General features: G+C 40.5%; 1 protein-coding gene across 4 annotated transcripts in view; it reads left to right on the plus strand.

Annotated features, from left to right (window-relative positions):
• The window catches only part of fermt2 (FERM domain containing kindlin 2), a 37,885-nt gene extending 22,735 nt beyond the window's left edge, over positions 1–15,150 (plus strand). Inside the window, exons 5-17 of one of the 4 annotated variants that reach the window (XM_085143427.1) lie at positions 1,978–2,010; positions 3,605–3,830; positions 3,959–4,061; positions 4,425–4,532; positions 6,490–6,624; positions 7,172–7,221; positions 7,800–7,924; positions 8,133–8,239; positions 8,321–8,536; positions 10,813–10,833; positions 12,071–12,195; positions 12,332–12,473; positions 12,838–15,150. In XM_085143427.1, the coding sequence (XP_084999553.1) occupies positions 1,978–2,010; positions 3,605–3,830; positions 3,959–4,061; positions 4,425–4,532; positions 6,490–6,624; positions 7,172–7,221; positions 7,800–7,924; positions 8,133–8,239; positions 8,321–8,536; positions 10,813–10,833; positions 12,071–12,195; positions 12,332–12,473; positions 12,838–13,011 (1,565 nt within the window). In that variant the 3' untranslated portion in view covers positions 13,012–15,150. The remainder of the gene's footprint in view (positions 1–1,977; positions 2,011–3,604; positions 3,831–3,958; positions 4,062–4,424; positions 4,533–6,489; positions 6,625–7,171; positions 7,222–7,799; positions 7,925–8,132; positions 8,240–8,320; positions 8,537–10,812; positions 10,834–12,070; positions 12,196–12,331; positions 12,474–12,837) is intronic. The other 3 variants (XM_085143428.1, XM_085143429.1, XM_085143430.1) reach the window with 3 other exon arrangements.
• The last annotated feature ends 6,645 nt before the right edge of the window (positions 15,151–21,795 follow it).

Raw genomic sequence — 21,795 nt, forward strand, 5'->3', positions numbered from 1 at the left:
ATTTGTGTCTAAAAAGTGTGTTGCTCTACCCCTAACAGTACGATTTGATCAACAATGAAAAGATGGTGCCAACTCACCAGACGCACAGCACTGCCTCAGACAACCTCAAATTTTGCACTGCTTAAAATTATATAAGATAGTGTTAAATATGTAAAATAACATTGATGTTATTGTTGGTTTAGTTCTTATCTTGTAGAAAAGATTCATGTGTCTTATTTTATTTTTCTCCCATGGTACTAAGAATGCTATTGAGCATTACTTTGTATCAAGTTTAAAATTCTAGTATCATTACAAACCTATGTGGATCAGAGTGAATGGTGTATTTATTCACTCATATATTTAAACATAATGAGTGATTGAAACTGCAAAAAGCAGTTACTTCCCAACACATCGATCACGCCCAGAGTTGCATCACCACATTTTAAGGGGTGTGCTACACACTCCTCTACGCCTTTGGTTTAGATACATTTTGTTCCCAGTGGGTAAATGTGGTCAGAGTATTAGGTGGTGAGGAGAAACAGAGTTTCAGTAGGAATGTGGAGAATCTGTTTACTGTCACCAGTCTCCTTGTGTGTGTGTGTGTGTGTGTGTGTGTGTGTGTGTGTGTGTGTGTGTGTGTGTGTGTGTGTGTGAGCGAGCGCACACACACACATCAGATCGCAGATCACATGCTACAGTCAAAGTACACTTCATGGCCAAGTTGTAAGATGTTATTCCGTCCCCTCGTGAGGAAGGGCTGGCCTTTTGGCCCAGATCTCCTGATAGAAATCACAAGGCTTTGAAAAGATACAATCAGTACCACAGAACCACCTTTATCACATTTAGGACTGCAATACTTAGTTAATCAATTATTCAATCTACAGGAAATTAATTTGCAACAGTTTTATTAATCCATTCAAGTCTTTTCACAATCCACCTTTTTAAATGTGATTATTATATTTTCTCAATAAGCTGATAAAACAACACATTTGATTATAATACCATTCATAAGAACTTGTGACAGTTATTTTAACACTTTTCTGAAGTATTTGAGTCTGATTGAATGTTTTGGAGATATTCAAGCTTTAAACAGATCATTTTGCCTTTTTCTCAATGTCTTTTTAACTGATTTATTACTGACGAGAACGGTAAAAGAAATACATACAAGAAATGTGTGTCTATCGAGTACCTAAACACATGCAAAATAGCCTATGTGTACTGTACAGTGAGCTCCACACTGATCTCGGAAGCAAATGAAATGGGTGGATGTCTAAACAACAAGTCCATAATGAGTACATGACCATTTATTTCCACTTGTAGACTGGCAATCTTTTTCCAAAACCTCAATCTCTATATTTAAAATTACTATTTAGGAAATGTCTCCACACTCGTTTGACCTGCCTCACGTAATTGGTCATTTTTGGTAGAAAAACCATGTTACTCATCCTCAGCTGTTGTTGTTACACGAACATAGACACGACGCTGCACGTGATGCCAGTTCAGCAGCTCCCAGTGGAGTGGCTACGCCTTGGCATGCCCACTGTTTGTAATCGTCTGTCTTGTCAGTGTTGAGAATGACAGACCTCGAACAGCCTTTACTTTGTAAAAATGTGCTGCACTTTATACATGCAAGGCTGGGTCATTCTGACCAACGCCTTGCCTGGGTTTTCAATCAGTCATGCTGCGTTGGATGGTTATGAATGGGTGGATGGAAACTGCAGAACTTCACTAGTCATGCCAGGGCGATCTCCCTCTGTGAAGAGGGTAAACTGAGTCATCCACTCTGAGGCTAGCAGTTGGCAGTGTCTGTGGAAATGCCAAAGATATACCCCATTCTTGTATTCCTCAACTGTTGTCTTTTTTCCTCTGTTTCCTTCTATGCCTGTACAGTTTTCTGTGTCTTAAATCTGTCCACTTGAGTTGATTTCTACCCGTTTCCTTCCTTCCCTCTACATTTTCCTGTCTTTCTTTTTCTTACTCTTTCTCTTTTCATCCTAGCCTCTGAGATAATATACATCGGACCTGTGAAAGGTAAGCTTTCCCCTTCCTCTGTCCTTTCTTTTCAGCACTGCTTCCTCAGCATTGCCTCCTTATTCCTCTCTACACCCCACAGCTGGTGTGTTAAGGTCACAAGACATATGTAGCATTTGGGACTAGCAACCGAGTCACCTGACTGGTCCTCCTAAGGAAGTCAGCTGATTCGGGTAGTCTCATGACAAAGGCTTTGCGCCCTTTTAGCATTTAGCTCATTGCTCACTTTTCTTAAAGCTACTCCAGGGGCCTGCTCACTGTGCCTGCAGGATAGCCAATCACTTGCTTGAGTATGCAGATGTGAGATGGTTGTTATCGGGCAAGTTATATGTATTTGTGTTTTTAGCCATAAACTTGTGTTCAGAATTAAAATCACATGCTTATAATCCTATCTGCATGCTTCAAATAGCAGCCCACACAGGAGCGCTGTAAAAACCAAATCCATGACAGTTCATTTATTGACCACCATCCCATGGTTTACTCGTAGTCTCAACAGCTGATGGTGGTCCTACGCCTTCCATCTAAGCCCTCTATGAATCTGTAGTGTGGGAGTATTAGCGAGTAAAGTCATGTTAGCATTCTTTGTTTTTGCACCAGCATTGGAGATTCAATAAACAGGATGGAGGAGGCTCCTTTGTGTTATTAATGGAACTCCAGCTTTCAATTTATACACACTTTCCCTAGATATTTGGCATTCCCCAGGGGACCCTACGGGTGATAGGATAAGTCTTCTTGACCTGATGAACTTTGCATTGGGAGGAAAACCTTGAAAGAACCACTGATCATCCTCCCCCACAAGGAAGGGGAGGCCATAGCCAGCAACATGTTCTCATGACCTCAGTTTGCAAACATAAACATCCACATGCACACTCACATACAGAAACCAAGCCCACTTCCTGATTTCAGAAGGGGTTTAATGGTTTAGCCAGTGTTGCTTGACCCTACAGAGGGAGAGTTGGAATGGAGGGGAATGAAAATACTTTGGAACTTGGACTAACAGGAAATGCAAATAACTTCACTTTGGGGGCTTTTGTTTGTAGCCAGACTCCCAAATTAAAACACTGCAGACCAAATATACATATAACTCAGCATTTAAGTTGCTTAGACACTTAGTTTATTAAAGGTTTTTTTGTTTAGTTATATTCCTTTAACATGTTTAAAAGATATTCAATGTATTCTCCTCCAATATTTTTGTACTCTCTCTCTTCCTCGTGGGTAAATTGTGCTGTAGTTTGCTGTGTGCAGTGCATTCCTGCTGGTTTTTCTTTTGGTCTGGAAGTAAATGGGTAAACCTGATCATGTTGTGCATCATCTGCATGCTGATCAACATCTACCCCACCATCAGCAGGAGGGTGGTGTTGAAGTCACTCATCTGCAAAGTTTGTGCTGGTAGTCACATGGTGTTTTTGACCACTAACTGGTCAGGCTAGGCTGCATTTGCGTGTGCTGAGAAGTCTTCACTCTTCCCCCTCAATGCTGTGTTAGTGACTTATGTGTACTTAACTTGATTGTGAGTGTCAGTATTTGGAAGTTTTTGTGTTAGGTTTGTATTTCTGGCTCCGCAAGAGAATAACTAATGGTTATCTTTTTTCAGGGAGCATCTACTCTAGTCCAGGCTTATACAGTAAGACCATGACCCCCACCTATGACTCAAGGGACGGCAGCCCTTTGTCACCAACATCCGCCTGGTTCGGAGACAGTCCCCTGTCAGAGGGCAATCCCAGCATTCTTGCTGTGAGCCAGCCAATTTCCTCACCAGACATTCTGGTCAAACTGTACAAGCCCCAATCCCTGCTGGACAAAGCCAAAATCAATCAGGGGTGAGTTAAAACTTTGCTTAGTGGTTTAGTTAAAAAAGGTCGTTAACAGACGACATTTACAAGAGACTGCTTTCATGTTGTGTGAAAAAATAACATATTCTAATTAGCTGTAATCACTGTTTGCACAGGTGGCTGGACTCATCCAGGTCTCTCATGGAGCAGGATGTAAAGGAGAATGAGGTGCTGCTGCTGAGGTTTAAATATCACAGCTTCTTTGACCTCAATCCAAAGGTAAATCACACAGAAAAAGCACTACAGCACATTGTAGTCAGTTGAGATAATTATTGAGAACCTGCCATGCTGAATAGCTCTGTATCATCATATTCTAAAAGCACCAGATATAAGTTATTATAATCATAAAGTAAGCAGGCATACATCCAGCCATTAGTTGGCACGATTTGGGTAAAAATATTTTTTTAACACTGGCCTGTAGAGCTTACCTTCTATATCTGGTACCGATGACCTGAATGGGGCATTTGAAAGACTAGTTATTTGATACTTTTGTATCATTAATCACATACAACCTTTACCTTTTACATCACTGCAGTCAAAGTTGTCCAGTTTGCTCAATAATATGATTTGATGTGTCCACAGTATGATGCCATTCGAGTGAACCAGCTCTATGAACAAGCCAAGTGGGCCATTCTCCTGGAGGAAATTGAATGCACAGAGGAGGAAATGATGATGTTTGCTGCCCTCCAGGTAAGAAGGCTGAGTGTTTGCGTACTGATACAGTTTAAGTTGGCAAAGTACGAAATTTAAAGAAACGCTGACCTTTTTTTATTGGGTGGGAGGCACGCTTTCTTCTCAGCTTCAAGGTAATGAATTGGATAGGATTGCAGCTCAGAGTGAAGCTATAATGCTGAAAGCCCTGTTGCAGCATGCAGGCTAAATCTTGACTATTGTGTATTGTTTCCTATTTAGTTCATACTAATAACAAAGTACTTAGGCTTTTAGATTTAAAGAGAGGTTCTTATTACAGAAGTGTACTCGTCAAACAGTTTGAACCCAAGAATTATTACATGACTCTTGGTAAAACAGAAACACAATTTTGGTCTGGTGGACTTTATCACTATATCACTATATCACTGGTGGCATTGGATTATTGAGTTTTGAGACAAGTTCAAAGTAGATCAGAAGAAATGACAGTCGCTAGAATGGTTATTGGCTCGAATGGGAGTGATATACAGATTTGAAGCTCTTTTACACCCCTAGGTTTCCTCATGTACCATTGGGGTGGTGTTCCTTCTATTTCTGACCCTCATAAACTGTGGGTGCCAAGACCTGAGGACGCCACCCTGTCTTCACCCTGAGGGTAATTATAGGGCATCTTGGAGCACAGGACTCCATACCTCAGACCACCCACCCCAGAAAGACAAGGTCTTGTAGACCTGTTCACATTCCTTTTCCCACTCTTTCACTCTGAGGTGTTAGGTTTGTTTCGTCTGACCAGTTGTAATTACACTTCACTGGTTTCTTCTTACACTGCACTGGGAGAGATGCTAATCTAAGTTGGGTGTTTGGGCTGGTAGGTAGACTGTTGCTGCCTATCTTTTAGCACTTTAGTAGCTACTACTGCGTTTCAGTCTTGGCTTTTAGCTAAGGTTTCACTGTTGACAGATACTAAGGTCTAAATAAAGAGCAATGATTGTCCAACTCTGGTATGCAGCTGGCTGGACTTAGCATGCTGTCACCCGGATGTATCACTATGGTAGTTCTCAAATATGAGGTAATAAGTGGTCAAGATTAGTGATTGACCTCATAGTCGTGGACTTGGGACACAGGTTGTAGTCAGTACTTCAGCAGATAAAGAAGTAACTCTGATGATCACACAAACAAACAGAAAAATGGGAAACACTCCTTCACAGAGTTGCATTTTTTAAAGATGAGCCAGAGGATTGGACATCATGGCAAGCCCTTTGTCCTACAATATGAAGCCTTAGCCAGCTAAATCCTCACATCTCTATCAAACGCTGCATTGTATCGCTCACTTTCTTGACAGCTGTTCATTCATATATTGGTGGGGGTTGCTGATGGGGTGACATTATAAATACCATTTATCTACAAGCTAAATTTGGTATCTGTGACTCACTGATGGGTTTGTTTGTGTGTGTGGGGGGGGGGGGGGGTTGTAATAGAGAACAATCTCTTACTTCAGTCCTACATTCAGTATACACTTGGTAAAAACAATTTCATTGCCTATAACAGCCTGACCTCAGTGAATATTTACCAGTTACTTTAGCACACTTCTCTTCTTTAGACAACTTTCTTTATCTTCAGCTTCTTCCAAAAAAACGGCATAGCTGGTAAACTCAGTGGTGTATGCTGGCAGCACTTGCTAACATAAATGCCAACACATCTTAAAGTATTTATATGGCAATTATCACAGATTGTTTTTCCTTTTTATAAGATGTAGCTGGAGCGTTTATGCACCGGTAGCACACAGCAAAACTTTATAGAAAAAAGCAATACTGTTGACCATGTTGGTGCAACAGATAACAAGCTGCTAACAGTCTATCTCCACCTCACACTTTCTTTAAATCTCCGTGTCTCAAGTGTTTTATTTTAGACCTGGAAGCTTTAAGGGAATGGAAACTTTAGTAATAGATTGCAGGTTTCATGCTTTTAACCAGAGCATCGCTCTTTGTTTTATTCTCAGTACCACATCAACAAGCTGTCAATCATGTCTTCCGACAACCACATGAATAATAGTGAGAAGGAGGTGGATGAAGTGGATGCAGCCCTGTCAGATCTGGAGATTACCTTGGAGGGAGGGAAGACTTCCAACACACTGGTATGAGACAAAACCACTGGTGCTTGAGCGTGCACTGGGCTTGCCTGCATCCTTTTTGTCCAAATGGGCGTCATTATGTGAATTTGTTTTTCCCAATTGTGAAATCTTGGCATCGGTTAGGTGCTTTTGTTTCTACTTGTGACGAAGTCTCCTTTCATCAGCACTCATAAACATGAGAGGAAACGCACAGAGACAATGCAATGCGCTACAGTTTGCTGGAAGTGCAAAATTTCACAGTCATTCAAAAGCTCTCCATCTAACAAAGAGCTGGGGGTTCTAAGGCCCCACTGAAAATATGTCTCTACTGTTACAACAACTTCTTGAAACGTGTATTCAGCTTATCAGAGGAAACTGACCTCTGAGATATTACATAAGAAGCCAGCTTACTGTGCTGAGCAATGACATTGAAAATGTACAAAGTCAAGTGTGAGGTCATTGTTTTGTGTTTAATCCTTTCCCTTTTATTTCTTTCCTTTTATTCACATATATGTATGTATATTAAAGTCTTACAGGCTTATTTTAACAATTGCTTTCCCCTTTCTCCTAGGGTGACATCACATCTATTCCTGAGCTAGCAGACTATGTTAAAGTCTTCAAGTAAGTCCAGTGCCATGAGGTTAAATGCACCTTTACTATTAGCAAAACCACTAAACACTGCATGTTAGTCTATGCAAGATTACATTTTATCCAAAAGCTGTTGACTGTGGCGGGACCATTCTCTGGCCAAGTAAGCCTGTTGCCTGTTTTTCTTATCTCTTATGAGCTTAAAAGGCAACCTGAAAACTCAGCCTGCAAATATTCTTTGGCAAAAAATCTAGAGTGATTATAGTTGGACCAAGCTTTCAAATCATATTCATTTTTGGCTTGAAGCCTTTGCTGACAGGCAGGTGGCCCCTTGGGTGGTTGTCTCATAAAATGTATATGCTGGGGGGTATGATATCAAGAGGCATTTCCTCTTTTAATGGTTTTCCACAGTGCTGGCTTCTTTCCTATTCATCTCGCTGACTTTGCACTTGAGAAGCTCTACTTCTTTTTCTCCCCCTCCTTTGTACTTATGATCTCCCCTCCCCCGCTGTTCCTCCTCACCACCAATAAAGAAAATGGTTGTTTTTTTCCTTTTTCTTGTTCTTTCCCACCTGAACTCTGACATGTCTTCCGCTTTTTTCTCTCTCTAGACCCAAGAAACTGACGTTGAAGGGCTACAAGCAGTACTGGTGCACATTCAAGGATATCACAATTTCCTGTTACAAGAGTAAAGAGGAGGCACATGGGACACCTTCCCATCAAATGAATCTTAGAGGTGCAGAGACATCCCTAGTTGCATAAGAGTACACACACACACACACACACACACACACACACACACACACACACACACACAAAAACCTCAATGTCATGCCCATTTATTTTTTCCCTGCAAATAAAAAAATGTGAGGTTGCATGTCTAAAGAACAGGCTCTGACACTTGACCTGTTTTTCCTGTCTGCACCATGCTTTTCTATTTGTAGGCTGTGAGGTAACGCCAGATGTTAACATCTCTGGTCAGAAATTCAACATCAAGTTGCTAATCCCTGTGGCTGATGGCATGAATGAGATCTGGCTTCGGTGTGACACGGTGAGGCTGAAGTTGGTGCACCCTTTAATGCGCTGTCTTATTCCTTTTTAGAGTTGGTTAATTATGACTTTTCATCTCCAGGAGAAACAGTACGCCCACTGGATGGCTGCATGCCGCTTGGCCTCCAAGGGGAAGACCATGGCGGATAGCTCATACAACCTGGAGGTCCAGAACATTCTGTCCTTCCTTAAGATGCAGCACATGAACCCTGACCTACCCATTGAACCAGTTGCTACTGATATCAACCCAGAATGCCTGGTGTCTCCGCGCTACCTGAAGAAGTACAAGAACAAACAGGTAAGCCATGTAGTCCAGGTTAGGATCTGTTTACAGCGATGTGGAGGTTAAAATGGTAGAAATGTTTGGTAAGGGGGAAAAAAAGGGTTATCATCTAGTCTAGTGTGTATTTTTAGAAAAGCTGATTACATGGTTGAAAGGTTGAAAAGCATCTGATTCATTCCAGGTGGGGTCCTCCTAACATCTGAGTTGTCTTGCATTTAAATACCTGTTCCTCTACTCCTCCTCTCTACATTTCTACCCACCATGTTCTCAGCTCTGTGATTGTAGACAAAAGGACATTTTGGTCACAAGCAAACCTCGTTATAATCTGGTGTAGCATTTTATTATTAACGATGAATGTTCTCAAGTGTTATGTAGATTTGTGTGTTTGTGTACCCTCGAACAGCTGAGTACACAGCTGCCATGGTCGGGGATGGGTGAGGGAGGGGGTTCCCTTCTCGTAGCTTATTCACTCAATCTGGATTTGTTCTTATCGTAGTAGGAAAATACAGTGGTGCTAGGAGGCTAGAATGATGTTGGGAGGCTGCTGCTGGTACAGCAGGTGACGACTCAAATATTATCTGAAGCATAACTTTAAGTATCATTGATGTCTGGAAAAAAATGCTCAAAGAAATGAGGGAATAAAGGGGTAAAAATGGACGTAGAACAGGAAATGATCAAGGCGGGTTTGAACCAACTGCCTGCCTCAAAACCAGGCAGTTGAAATAGAAATTATTGACACTCTAGGAGAAGTTAGACTTTGTTAGTCTGTGCTGCAAACCTCCTATAGGTTACCACAGTACAAAGCAGTGTTTCTCTTTAATGCTCCTTTCATAGAGGAAATGTGCATGTTAAGAGATCAAACACACAGCTGTACTAAAAGTCAGCAGTTAATCCAGAATTACAACAGCTCAAATTAAAAGTTTCAGTTCTGTCTTTCTATTTGAGCCTGACTTGCTATCTTCTTAGTTTAGTCAGGAAATCCCTTAAATATATTTGGGGTCACCCACATGAAATTACTTCCACATCTATAACAAAACCTACTGATAAAAAAAATAAAATCAAAGAGTTGATTTAGTGTCAGGTAAAAATGGCATAAATGTGTGTCACTGCCCAACCTACAGTTCACCTGATGTCACTGAGAGACAGAGAAGAGTCCTAGCTCACTTTGGCTCATCTTTACCTGCACTATTTTAGAGTTCTTTACATTTTTACATGTTTGCTGTATAAATTAATCAGAGCTGCAGTTGTGGCCAGTGACAAAAAAGGGGTGTAGAAATAGATATGGTTTTTTTTTTTTTTGTTGGGGGGGATTACAGAAAAGCTACTGAAAGAAACAGTGTGGCAAAATAATTGCATGGAACTGGGGCTAGCTTAAATAGGAAGGTTTTTTTCCCTTTTTATTTTTTGAGTATTAGTAGTAATAGCACAGGATGTGTGTCTGTCTGTGGTCCTTTCTGGCACAGGTCCAGTCTCGCACTCAAACACAGTCTAATACATGATCTCCCTGGGCATAACATTAAAGCGTAATGGTGTACAATCCCTTGTTCTCACACACACACACACACATATGTGTAGTGGGCGTGGGACATCCGGAAATGAGCCATGCTTGGGAATGTTGCGCGGGAAAACTGTCTGGGATAAGCCCATTAACTCTTTAGCCAGCTGCAGCCCCTCCCCACCTCCCTTAAACTGGAATTCCTGTTGCAAGATTTGTCAGAGTCGACTTCTGTGCTGCATCTCCAGCCGGATACACGCACACAGGAGTTTTGCGATTACGTGAGTCAGGGTGGTTTCTGGATAAATGGGTTTATTTTAAACAGAAAATAAAGACCTGCAGCTTGGAGAAGCCCAACACCTTTCACTGCTGCTGTCACACATCGCCATCTTGTGGCTGACAAAGATATTACATAGAAACTGACTTCAGGGTTTTTTGGTTTGTTTTTTTTAATGGCTCATTGTGTTTACAAAGAACAGGCAGGCATGATCTGACCTAAAATCTGCAGTTACACTGCCCACTTCCTCTATGTGAAAATGTGTGATTTCCTTGATTGCAGCTGTACTTTCCTTCTCCTGGCTGAACGCTGCATGCCCCTTTAGCTCCACAGCCTTCCTCCCCGCTTTTTGTTATTACAGTCATGTCCTGCATTGTTGTTGTTGTTTTTTTTTTTATCTTTCCTCTCTCAACAGTGATCTTACTGTCTTCTTCTCTTTGTCCAAACGTTGTATTCCTTCTGTCTGTATGCATCTCCTTCATTCCCATCTATCTTCCCATACCTACCTCTCCTCCTCAGCCAGGCTATATCAGGGACTTGGTAAGTTTTGTCCACTGGCTGCTGTTTTAAGCTTTAGATACTTGCATGATTGTTTGAACTCTGAACAATTTATGTATCTGGGTTATCAAACCTAACAATAACTATAGCAAGTCATAGTGGCCGCCATAGTAGAGTAGATGGTATAGTTTCTGTATGTCACTTGTTATTAACTCTAACAGTGTTCTTTGGGGTGTACAAGATAAGAAAGTAACACATAATTGTATCACGTGAGCATCTGTGTGGTGCGGGGCTATAAATATACAGATTGAGTGAAACAAATGGACCATGCAGGTCTTTTGCATGTTTTAACACACAGTCCATATGCAGTATTTAACATTAGCTTCACTGATGTAATAGAGCAGACCCTTGTGAAAATGTTTTTAGACTGATGAATGGTTTAATGTATTTTATTCTTTATTTTTTTAATAATATGTTTAGCCTTTAGTTAGTTGCTTATTTTAGTTTATGTATTTCTAATATATGTAAAGCAGAGCCCAGACTGCTGAAGGTAAGTGATCCATCACAGTAAATCTAATTTACGTATTTTATTGTAATGCAGTCCGGCAGAGACCACTAAAGCTTTTCAAGTGCATTAGAGAAGCTGTGATGTTCAGGCAGCTTCACTGCAACCTTTTTAATGTATAAAATGATCAGTCTATGATGGATTACTTATCTTTAGGGGAGTTTAAGTGTGGCTGAAAAATATTCTGTGCTCACATTAACTGAAACTACTCATTCTCTAAGTGTACTGACAGAAATGGTAGAATCCTTGTTTTGGGCTATGTGGTCATTTTGACTTTCTGCTCATGGTAAGGTTTATGTTCCAGTCTTAAGAATCATGTAGCACCACTGGAGGGAGGCACACATGTGTGAATACATGCATGCTAATTCACGCAGTTCACCCTGAAAGCTTCCTTAAGTTGGCTCATTAACCTCAGTCTGGGCTCTAACGCAGACTCGGATTCATAATTGTTTTCTAGCTGTACGTAGTAGACAGTTACTGTGAACGTTCACTGGTTATTGACACCCTGCTCTGAAGGCTTTATGGGGTTAACCACAGCTTGTTTACACTTTGGGTGTGTGTTAAATTGGTGCATTGGGTTGTTAGAGTGTGGTGTGTGGGATGCATTTGTTACAGTCATTAGTGTGTCTGTTTGTGAATACTTTAAATGGTGGGAGTAAATAAATTTTTTTTTTAAAGTCATGTGTGTAATGAGTGCGGTTTTGTTTCTGTCAGATTTCAGCCCGGATTCTTGAAGCCCACCAGAATGTGGCCCAAATGAGTCTCATCGAGGCCAAGATGCGCTTTATCCAGGCATGGCAGTCCCTTCCTGAGTTTGGGATCACTCATTTCCTTGCAAAGTATGTTTGTAACAACTGACTAAAGATGTGTCTTCATCCAAAAAAACTCATCATACATACTGACAGTCACATATTTAGTCATTGTATCTACACACTTTCATTCCACAATAGATTCCAACTCTTTTCTTCTTTGCAGGTTCCAGGGTGGAAAGCGGGAGGAGCTGATCGGTATCACTTATAATCGTTTGATCCGGATGGACGCCAGCACCGGAGATGCCATCAAGACGTGGCGCTTTAGTAACATGAAACAGTGGAACGTCAACTGGGAGATCAAGATGGTAGGAAACCCACATAACTGCTTTACCTTTAGTATTACCTTCTTAAAAACATTATCGGAATATGGCAGACACACTGATTCGATCAATTACAAAATTAACACAGTGTTATAAAACAGAAGAGGCAAATTTAGTTTCTTTTTAACCTTCTTGGATTTATTTTGCTGGTTTGTTTAATTGTGTTTGATAATTAAGTGAATAACTTGAATTTGTTGATCTATCAATCTAGTAAAAAGGGTGGAAGTCAACAGTGAAAGTTCTTTGCATTGCTTGTTGTGATGTTAGCTTAGCTGATCACACATATAAAACGACTATGTCAGCCAAAAAACGACTGATGTGACTGATGTGACGTGCTCTGTGTGCACAGGTGACTGTGGAATTTGCAGACGAGCCCAGTCTTTCATTCATCTGCGCCGAAGTGGACTGTAAGGTGGTCCACGAGTTCATTGGTGGCTACATCTTCCTGTCCACGCGTGCCAAGGACCAGAATGAGTCTCTAGATGAGGAAATGTTCTATAAGCTGACAAGTGGCTGGGTCTGAGCTGTTCCAGGCTGCCAGGGTTCAATGATTGTAGGTCAGGGGCCAGGAGGGGGAGTGGCTGGAGGTCGGGGGGAAACCTCAATGTATGAATTTATTTTACTTTTTCTTTTTAATTGTTTAGGTCTGCGCTGAAAAGCCCAGAGCAGCATGACTATTGCCATGGCTGACGCTATTTTTAAGGTCATAGTTTTTTGGAGGGTTTTTTTGCATTAATGCTGACAAGGTCATTTGTTGCAACACTAATATTGTGGTGGATGCAGTTCAGATGAACTCCAGTGGTTGAGCAGAAACCTAAGTTTGTCTGTTGTCCTACAACCACCTGTCTCCTCTCCTCCTGGACTGGCCACCAACTTACGTCCATGACGACCCTTTAACACCATTCAAACATCAGAATAAATCCCAAAGAATCTTTTTTTTCCCCACTTATTCTTTTTCACTTTCCTTTTTTCTCTCTCTTTTGGAACTGGACTAAAGAGGCTGACATAAAAACGTAGATAAAAATGTAATTGTAGTGCCTCAGGGACCTACAGTTACTCATCCTAAAAGGTGGTTATCAAGAGCATCTATAACAGCAGAGGTCAGTCGATCAGATCTGCATGTCCATCCTGTCCACTCTGTGAAAGGTTTTTCTTTGAAGTCACGTGTAAGTGCACTTGTGCAGTATATAGTCCTGTTTATGAATAAGCTGTCCTGAACTTTCCGTTTATTTTTTTGCTTCTGATTTCTGTCGTTGCCTCACAACTTGTGTCCTTGCTGTTGAGTCGCTCTGTTGATTATGTTTTAGCTGACAGGTTTGATATTGTGAGATGTACTCTGTATTTAATAGACCGCTAAAAATGAGAGCACACTACAGTTCAGTGCGACAGCATGAGCATCAAGTGGGTTTGAGTTATCTGGTTTCCGGATGATGTAAATGTCCTTGCTGCAGAAATGTTGATAGAGTGTAGCGCTGACTACAACCACCTACTAGGTTTTTTTAAAGCAAGGTGTAAAAATTTTCAGTTAGAATGTTCAACTAAGGTAATTAACATGCCTTTAAAACATGATGTCTTTTTATATTTTCCAAACTGTAAGCAGTCTTCTGTTTAGACAAAGCTTAAAGTGCACAGATTTTGTGCCAGAGAGCATTAACACATCTGTTTATGGCTCTTTTTCTGACCACAGTTTTAGGTCAGCTTTGAACGGCATCCTCAGATCTGAAACCACTGATGTCTCATAGCGTAGTGCGTGTACACTACATAACAGGAGGGACATTATCACATATCCCTTGTACTGGCTTTTACATTAACGCTGTTTTGTTTGTCACACCATATAGTATTATTACTATTATTATTGTTGTTGTTGTTATCGTTATTATCAGTACACACCAGCAAAAGGTCACAGAGTTTAAAAAATAAATATGCAAACTTTTTTTGTTCTGTCCTCAGTATGAAGGATCAGTAAATGAAGTATTTTTTTTGTAACTAATGTAAAAAAAAAAACACAAACATTTTTATAGAATTGTACAGTTTTGTTTTGTTTTTCTGCATTTTGGGGGTTTGCAGGTAAGCCATCTGTCAACACGTGTAGTAAATGTGCCTGCTCATGTTGTAGTCTTACTGAGTTTCAGATGAAGATATATGTGAATATATATGAAGATAACACTAGTCTCAAACTCCAGGTTTGGTTAAGAAGTTCTGTTGAGTATATATATTTTTCTAAAATACAGATACACAAGCCTTTTTCACTGTGCCCTGTCTTCCCCCATTTCTGCTTTCTCTTCTACATTTCCATTTGTAGCTCTGTCATTTTTAGCTCATTTAAAAAAAAGAACTGACATTGTCATTGATGTGCTTTTTTGCTGCAAGTTTGACTCTATGCCATTTTAGGTTACTTCACTACTTACTATTTGTCTGGTATTTGACACAACTGAAGTGTGCAATTTAATAATGTCCATATGAAGGAGAGACAAATCAGCAAAAAAAAAGAAAAAAAAGAAAAAAGAACAGAGGTAAGCAAAAACTGTTCTGTTAATTTTTAATTTCTCTGACTTTTTGTTTGCCTTCAGTGTCAAGAGTAGCAGTGCATGTCCTGCTGTTCTGTTTTCTGACTGTAAAAATGCATTTATTTAAAAAAATGAATAAAATAATTTTTATTTAATTACTTGTATCTGTCCTTGATTTGACATAATTTGCCATTACAATATAACATTTGCACAAAAGTAAAATATGACATTAAGGCTGCAACAATTCGTCGTTATAATCGACGACGTCGATCATAAAAATTCGTCGACGCCGAATTTTATTGTCGACAGGACTTATTCTAAAAAAAAAAAAACACAAGTGTGTTTCTTCTGCTAAGACTGCACTCAATACTAACAAAGAAGAAACTAGCGCGAACGGCAAAACGAAGAAAGAAGGAAATGGAAACAGATTTAAAAAGTGAAAACATTTCACAGTAAACAAATGCAGACTGTGTAAAGTGGAGCTTTCCTACCACGACGTCATTACTGCAGTGTAGCAGAAGTATCCTCAGGTCTGCTCGATGATGTTAATGCAGCACTACGGATGATACCTACAGCCACGCTTACCGAGACTAACAAGCTCATCTACAATACGGCAGCAGTGATCAGTGAGATGCTTGGCTATAAGTTGGCTAGTGGATCTGAGGGGGGGGACCCCAAAATGCTTGGACACTGCTAGCACAGGCGCCTACAGAAACGCAAAGCAGGAGATGAAGCATTGCTAAATATGTTTCCAAACCAACTTCATTCTAAGCCAAAGACTAGAAAATATGGTGAAGCATGTCTGCCCTTTGGTTTCACCTGCACAAGTGCCAAGGTCTCCCCTGCAGAATTGCTTTTCCCTTTGTCGGGAGCAGCGCTGGGCTGTTTAAATCACGGACAAATTCGTGATTTTTAGTTCACAAACACTTGTAATGACTAACTACTCCTGACATTTTGGAGATGTTAGCTCCTAAAGTTACGGTGGGATACAAATAATATCAGGCTGATCCTGCCACGATTTGTTCCCCGGTTCGAATCACGGACAAACAGTATCCCACAGCTGTTTATGTTTTTAAACCTATTTTGCACAGAGAGGCATTTTTTGAAAAATAGCAATGTTGAATATTATTACACAGGAAAAAAACAAAATAATTACACTGTCAAGCCTCTGCCTTTCTAAATGGAGGGACAGCAGCTGCCTGTGTATGTAAGGGTGTAAAACCTGCAGATAGTGAGTTTAACAGTATTTTGTCTCTATCTGCGATTCTGCAGTTAATCTCATGTAAACAATAACTTGGCGCACAGGATGACGTGAAAAAAGGCACATACCTGCATGACGAACTCTGTATTCCTTGTCTACAGAGAAAAGCAAAAAAGGAGTTTTAAAAAATTATCCGTTTTCGGTGATTCGAAACGCCGTTTCAAAAATACCCGTGTAGGTGTGGACATAGCGTAAAAGAGTTGGTAGTTTATTTTCTTACTACCTGTAATTTATTGCAGATTACTTGTATTTGCTTAATTGTTTACTAAATGTTTGAGGTGTGAAATAAACGCAATGGAGCAAAATATGGGTAAGTGTGGTTGGAGAATGTGTGCGTGCGTGCACGCGCGGCGGGGGGGGGGGGGGGGGGACGACATTTTTCTTGTAAAACAAAAGGGGGCCCAGCAAAAAAAGTTTGGGAACCACTGGGCTAACCGAAGGTCGGACCACAAGAAGGGACGGTCCCATCCAACTACCGACCAATAACCTGCCTCAGTACTACATGGAAGCTCCTGTCAGGCATCATATCGACTAAGATGAACAGGCACATGGGTAATGGCACATGGGTAATGGCACATGAGCGGGGATTGGCAAGAATACCAGAGGCGCAAAACACCAACTACTGGTAGACAGAACAGTCAGCTGAGACTGCAAGAAAAAGAAGCTTTTATACGTTACGTGAAGTTGAGAAAGATTATACTTACGGGTTTTCCCATTGAAACATAAACAAAAAACTGAACCTTGTGATGAAGATACAATTTCCAGTTGCCGAATAATATACCCAACAAACACTACTTGTAGTCATATACAAGTGTACTGATTATATTTCTCCACCAGAGGGCAGTCTACAGCCATCTGTACTGCCCATGTTTTCCTGCAGTCCAGTGCTGGGTGCATTCTTAATCAAAAAGAGCTGCTTTTGCCTACATCTGACTGGTATACCTGGCATCCCAGCAGAAGCCAAATGCCAGATTGTGGAGGAGATTAGATCAGAGAACGCCTGCAGACAGTCTGCCTATTTGCAAGCTTTTGCCCATTCCTCTATAGTGGACACGGTGTACGTCTGTCACCTGCAGAGATGCTGGGCGATGGAGGTATTAAACAGGGAGCTTCTACCATGATATTTGATGGAGACTGTAAAGATGACAGTGACTGTGAGCACATGGTTGGATGAAATTATGATTTTATGATTAGAATTTGTTGTGGTAATTAAAAACCGCTTTAAAAATCCAGTGATCATTATGAATATATTCTTTTTTTAAAGTTAATTGTTGAAAAATACTGGCCCTACTATAGAACCCTGTGGAACTCCATAACTAACTTTTGAATGTGGAAAACTTTGGGCCATAGACTCACTGCCAATGCTTATGTTAAAAAATATAGAGAAGGTTTTACATCTGAAGTTTAGTCTTGGAAACCTTAAAAATATGTGTTTCAGGGGCACAAAAAAATTACCGTAAATTTTTTTTCTCTGGTTGCTGAGTTTTCAGCTTTAATGATCCCTTAAAAAAAATAAAAAGAAGAAGACTCTCCTGCATTGGCGTTGAGTCCTCAACTCCTATCCTCCCACATTTCATTTAATAATCTTACAGTGTATTTTAACAGCCCTGCGGTCATTTGTGCGATCAGATGAGGTGTGCAGCATGACAGCGGGAATAATAAATCCTCCAAGAACATCTTGTTCTTGCTGAAAAATGTGTCACAATCCAACAGATAACTGGAAAGTTGGGCAGCAATAACTTCCAAGAAACCATTTGATGCGGTCAACAAATCAAGTTTCATTTGGCAACTGGATCTAGATATGGAAGCATAAATGTGGCTATTCTTCTAAAGTTCTCTGATGTTATATAGCCTATACTCCAGTGGGATCTTGCCCTATTGTGTTCAAAGTGTGCACTGGAAGTAAAGATGTCACAATAACGGCTCCAGCCAATGACGTGGAGTTCTTTGAACATCTAGACTGCCTTGATGTGAGAGAAGAATATGTTGCAGGAGACCTAAAGGTGACATTTATAGACTATATGCTTCTCACACACATTTTTTGCATTTTGCAGGAAGTAAACACATAAAAGAAGCAGCACAATACAGAGAGCAAAGTAGCACCTGTAGTCATTCAATGCAGCAGCTTCCTGGCTGTATAATTCAATTACAAGGAAGTTCTGCTCCGCTTTCCTGTAGTTCACAGCCAGTTAAAGTCATTGTTAATGTCACGGAGCGCTCTCTCTCTCTCTCTCTCTCTAGGAAACCCTTTCTGACATTTACCCTCTTTGCCTGCAGTGAGCAGTGTGCCACAGATAATGTCAGCTATGCCGGCAGATGTGCAGATTTTCTTTTTCTTTTCTTTTTTTTTGCTTTTCAAACCAGTTTTTATCTAGATCAATGGTTTTTATTATCTTCCTCAAACTCCTGGCACCTGCTGTTAAAATGTCATTTTCAGGGAAAATCTGTGGTGGTTCAACTACTAGCGGTAAATATAATGAGAGCGAAAACTGATTTTCGGGATCGCGATGCTGTTCTAATGGTTGGTACTCCAATATCTTGGATTGGTACTGACTGTAATATTTAGCTTTTTTTGTTAATTAATGGTTTTAGTTACCCTTTTTTTTTTTTTTTTTACCATCAAGAGCCACAATGAAGTAAAAAACTTTCCATTGGATTTATGATGAAACAATCTTGGCATTCTCCTAAATTCTTCTCCATTTTGTTCTCCAGCAGCAAACAAATATATTTCTTATGTTTCAACTCATGTCAAAAGCATAATTAATAGCCTTATTTATTTAGGTTTGTAAATCAACAACAAATGACTATAATCCCTGAAAGTCTAGTTTGTATCCAGCATTATTTGAGTGTTTCTTTGTGCAAGCCAATTAATTTTGGAAGTTGAGATCCTGCTCGTTATGAAAAGAAATTAATGTCAGATTCATCATTCTTTCCAAGCCCTTTCAATTTCCTTACAGTATCTTCAGCGTACACACAGTCAGTCAGTGAGCTTCACCGTTCCATTTCACATATTAGATGACAGGAATTCCACCCTCGACAGACCTCACATATGTTATTGCCATTATCTTGGACAGTTCAGTGTAGATATTTCCATGGAAAAGGCTCAGTCTGGGCTAAACACTAATGAGTGCCAAGAATCTTATCTTGATGTCATCCATTACACTCTGGTGCTGCTAACCTGACTTTAAAGACTTTATGAACACATGTTCTTTTGTTTCCAAGGCTAAAAAGTTAATTCAATAAGTTTTCTAAATCCTCCCTATTTTCTTTGTTATTCATAAATTCAAATGACACTGGTCAGGTCTTGGTTTACACAATCATACCGTCACTGCTTTAACCTGTTCTGGTTTTGATGGAAACCAGAAAGCAGTCCCCTTCCATGACCAAAATTAGGCATTCCTATGTCTCATGTGTTGGATGAGCACTGTGAACCTTTGACCACCAACTTGTTAGCCTTGCTTTGAATTCCAGGACACCTCACATGCATTTGCAGAAATATAAGTGTGTCATTAAAGTCTCAGAGCCAATCCAGAGCGTGTCCTCTAAGCAGATGAGGTCATGTCACATGCTGTTTATTGAGATGAGCTGGGCCTGTGGTGAGCCAAGACGCTTGCTTCATCACTTTCTGCAGGATTGCATGGTCATGCGTACAAACAAGTGTAAGCAATAAGGGTTAGAAACCATAGCTAAAGATACAGATGTTGTGTATTTCAGCTCACGTAACACTTCAGCCTAAGTCTGCTCTCAGGCTATTTGCTGTGAGAGTCTTTAAAGTAATTCCCTTCTCCCTCAGGGATCTTTTGGCTTTAAGCACTGTTGCACATAATTGGGTAATTTGCATCACCTCTCTCTCAAAAATGTATTTTGTGTGGCTAAATCGTGCAATTTAAAACAGAGTTTTTGTCAGGGAGCACATTTGGAACAAAAAGACAAGTGTCAGGTCACTTTGCATGGCAGTAGGAGAACTTATGGTTGCCTGAGGCATAATGAGAGTACATCTATTCAGGTCTGCTGACTTGTCTAACAAGGAAAAAAACAGAAGTAATCTAATGGGGGAATGTGCAGTTTAGAGCAATCTGAGAGCACTTTTTATTGCATTATGACCTATTCCTTTGAAAAAGAAATCAGGTATCTATAAATCGATCCCTGTGCATCAATAGCATTAAAACAGCCTATCCAGCCATAACTTTTAAAGACCTCACTGGTGCGTTCTCCCTCAATTTCACCCTCATTTTTTATTGCTTGTTTGTTAATAGATTTGTGTTTGTCCCAAAGTCTCAGTGGCCCCCATGTCCATCTCTGCATCTCTACCTTATCTCCGTTTGGACTCATGGGTATAGCAGTGTCTTTTGTTCTGGCGACAGTAAAAACGAAATTGAAACGGCAAATTGAAATAGGAATCTTAGCTTACTGTGTTATCCAGGGAGCTTTGCACTTTGATAAGCTAATTTAGGTGCTTTTGACTGTCAACTGGCAGTGAAACAGTGATAAGGGGTAGAATGAGAGTCAGTCACTGACAGGCAGAGATAGGAGAAAGAGAAGACACAGGACTCTTAGAAGAAAACTTGAAAAGAGAGCTGAAAACCTGAAGTTGTCCAACCAATGCAGAGTAAAATGATTCGCTAGTTTTGCACTGCTGTAAAGAAATAACTTGCCTCATATTTATGGCACCAGGTTCCAACATTTGTTAGACATTTAGAAACGTATGTAGAAATGACCAAGAAAGTAGAAAGCTGTATATATTTAAAAAAAAGTAAAAGTGCTGTATTAAAGGACGTCTTTAATGTAATGCATGAATACAGACAGAGTGACTCCTGTGATGATTGCAGGTGCCTTTAAAATGATAAAGGTGATAGTGTTTTGAAGAGTACCATACAATACCCACACACACACACACACACACACACACACACACACACAGAGAGAGAGAGACACTCACAAAGCTATCATTTAGCTGTCCTGCTGCTGTGATAGGGATGGATTGCGTTTGTATTGTTTAATGGTGCGTGCCTCCATTACGGAGTTTTTTGCCCAGTGAGCTGCTCTCAGATTTGGCTTCAGCACACCCCAGAGTATTAACTTTGATTCAGGATGAGCTCTTCTGAAAAATCATTCCCCCCCCCCCCCCCCCCCCCCCCCCCCCACACACACCCAAAAAAGCAGCTGCCTGTGGACGAAATTAGTTTCCAAAGTGTTTCCACAGTGCATGGTGGCAGGCAAATGCAAAACAGAGGCAGACTGAACCACGTTTCACAGTTATTATGTGTTTGGCATTTCACATTGTGTTTCGTTTGTACTCCGTACTACTGCAGCGGCCTTAGAGTGACAGGCTGAATGGTTCATTTTGTATTCACTATTTATTTGTGTTACTCGCCTCTGTCAGTGCGCCCCAGGGTGGCTGTGGCTACAATGTAGCTTGCCATCACCAGTGTGTGAATGTGTGTGTGAATGGGTGGATGACTGGATGTGTAAAGTGCTTTGGGGTCCTTAGGGACAAGTAAAGCGCTATACAAATACAGGCCATTTACCATTTACTGAT

This window comes from Neolamprologus multifasciatus, chromosome 19, assembly GCF_963576455.1.
Source record: "Neolamprologus multifasciatus chromosome 19, fNeoMul1.2, whole genome shotgun sequence".
NCBI lineage: Eukaryota > Metazoa > Chordata > Actinopteri > Cichliformes > Cichlidae > Neolamprologus > Neolamprologus multifasciatus.